Source organism: Dendroctonus ponderosae, unplaced genomic scaffold, assembly GCF_020466585.1.
Source record: "Dendroctonus ponderosae isolate FM_Combo_2020 unplaced genomic scaffold, Dpon_F_20191213v2 Dpon_F_20191213_9, whole genome shotgun sequence".
Classification (NCBI taxonomy): Eukaryota; Metazoa; Arthropoda; class Insecta; order Coleoptera; family Curculionidae; genus Dendroctonus; species Dendroctonus ponderosae.
The window spans coordinates 8,315,538-8,317,079 of NW_026019116.1; the positions used below are offsets into that span (position 1 = coordinate 8,315,538).

The 1,542-nt window shown below is 40.4% G+C and overlaps 2 protein-coding genes across 2 annotated transcripts in view; both read left to right on the forward strand.

Annotated features, from left to right (window-relative positions):
* Positions 1-103: 103 nt before the first annotated feature.
* LOC109538894 (protein KTI12 homolog) lies at positions 104-1,258 on the forward strand. The gene is made up of 2 exons (XM_019906325.2): positions 104-747; positions 847-1,258. Exons 1-2 carry the CDS (start codon positions 323-325, stop codon positions 1,256-1,258), a joined length of 837 nt encoding a protein of 278 aa, XP_019761884.1. The 5' UTR covers positions 104-322.
* Positions 847-1,542, forward strand: part of LOC109538895 (loricrin) — a gene marked incomplete in the record, with an annotated part of 4,889 nt that continues 4,193 nt past the window's right edge. The window contains 1 exon segment of the mRNA XM_019906326.2: positions 847-1,317.

Consider the following 1,542-nt stretch of genomic DNA (forward strand, 5'->3'; position numbering starts at 1 on the left):
TTCAGTCGTAACAACGTGAGTGAGGAAATTCGAGTAGTTTTGACCGAGGAAGCAAAATTTGAATATCAGACACTTCGGTGCAAGATTATGCCAAAATTTTATGAAATATATATGGAAACCAACAGTTAGGATAAATGCGCTAGTGAGCCATTTTCCCCTCAAGCCAGAACCGATTTTCTAGTCCTTCACACAACGAGATAGGAATACGAGGCAACCAGTTAATCAAAACTCTGCATAACCTATAAACTCATTTATGTTAGTTCCTTTCTTTCCTTCAAAACAGATTTGTTTTGTTTGAACATACGTTGCGAAACACTGGAAAATGCCTTTAATCATATTAACAGGTGTACCGTGTAGTGGGAAAACAACCCGAGCAGATGAGCTAAAACTATTCTTCGAGGAACAAGGCAAACAGGTGCATATTATCAGCGAGTGTGATCAAATAGGGAAAGCTGGTTTTGATAAAAACGACTTCTATGCTGACTCCAACAAAGAAAAGCACATTAGAGGGCTACTCAAAAGCGAAATGCTCAAACTGATTTCGCCTGCAAACGTTGTCATTCTCGATGCCCTGAACTACATCAAAGGGTATCGGTATGAGTTATTTTGTGGAACTAAAACGAACAGGAGCACCCAATGCACCATACATACAGAAATAAACAGAGAGCAAGCATGGACTTTTAATGAGAATAGGCCGAATGTACAAGAGAAGTATAATAGAGCGATGTTTGATGCTCTCGTGATGAGGTAAATGTTGAGTTCTTCATATGTATATGCTATACCTACTTTGACTACTCTACAATATCTAGACATCAAGGACTAGTAGACTAATCGGCCTTTTTCTAGATACGAAGACCCAGATGGCAAAAACAGATGGGATAGTCCCCTCTTTACTGTTTATCCAGAAACAGACATAGACAAACCAGCTATTTATTCCAGTCTGTTCAAAAAGGCCCCTCCGAAGCCAAACCTATCCACTCAAAATGCCCCTTTAAGCTCCACCAATTACCTGTATGACTTGGATCGGATCACTAAAAGCATTACTGATCTTCTTATAGCGGCTAAAAACAATGGTACTGAAGGACAGTTGGCAGTTCCTGGAAGTACTGAATCTATGGATGTTCCTCAAGTCAGTGTGCATCAGCTGGTGTTGTTGAGGAGGCAGTACATCACCTACTCAAAAATGCATACGCCTGATGTGGACAGAATTCCCGACTTGTTTGTACAGTATTTAAGAACTAGTTTACAACAGAGTTAGTTGCGACTGTAGTAACTTCTTTTTTGCTGAGGTTTTTGTATATGTACATATAGTTCAGTGTTTTATTGTATTCAATCTCGACAATTAACAATGTTATTTTGACTATGAAGGCTTTCACGGCCGGTTAAGTTACATTTAGGAATGTTTTCCGGGCTTTGAAGCCGCCAAGGTCTATTGGAATTTCTTCCCGACGTTTCGTCCACAACTGCGCTGGACATTTTCAAAGGCGATGAGGCAGTGGGCGAAGTGATCTCCCGTGCTTTCCGACTAAGACTGGTTCAACC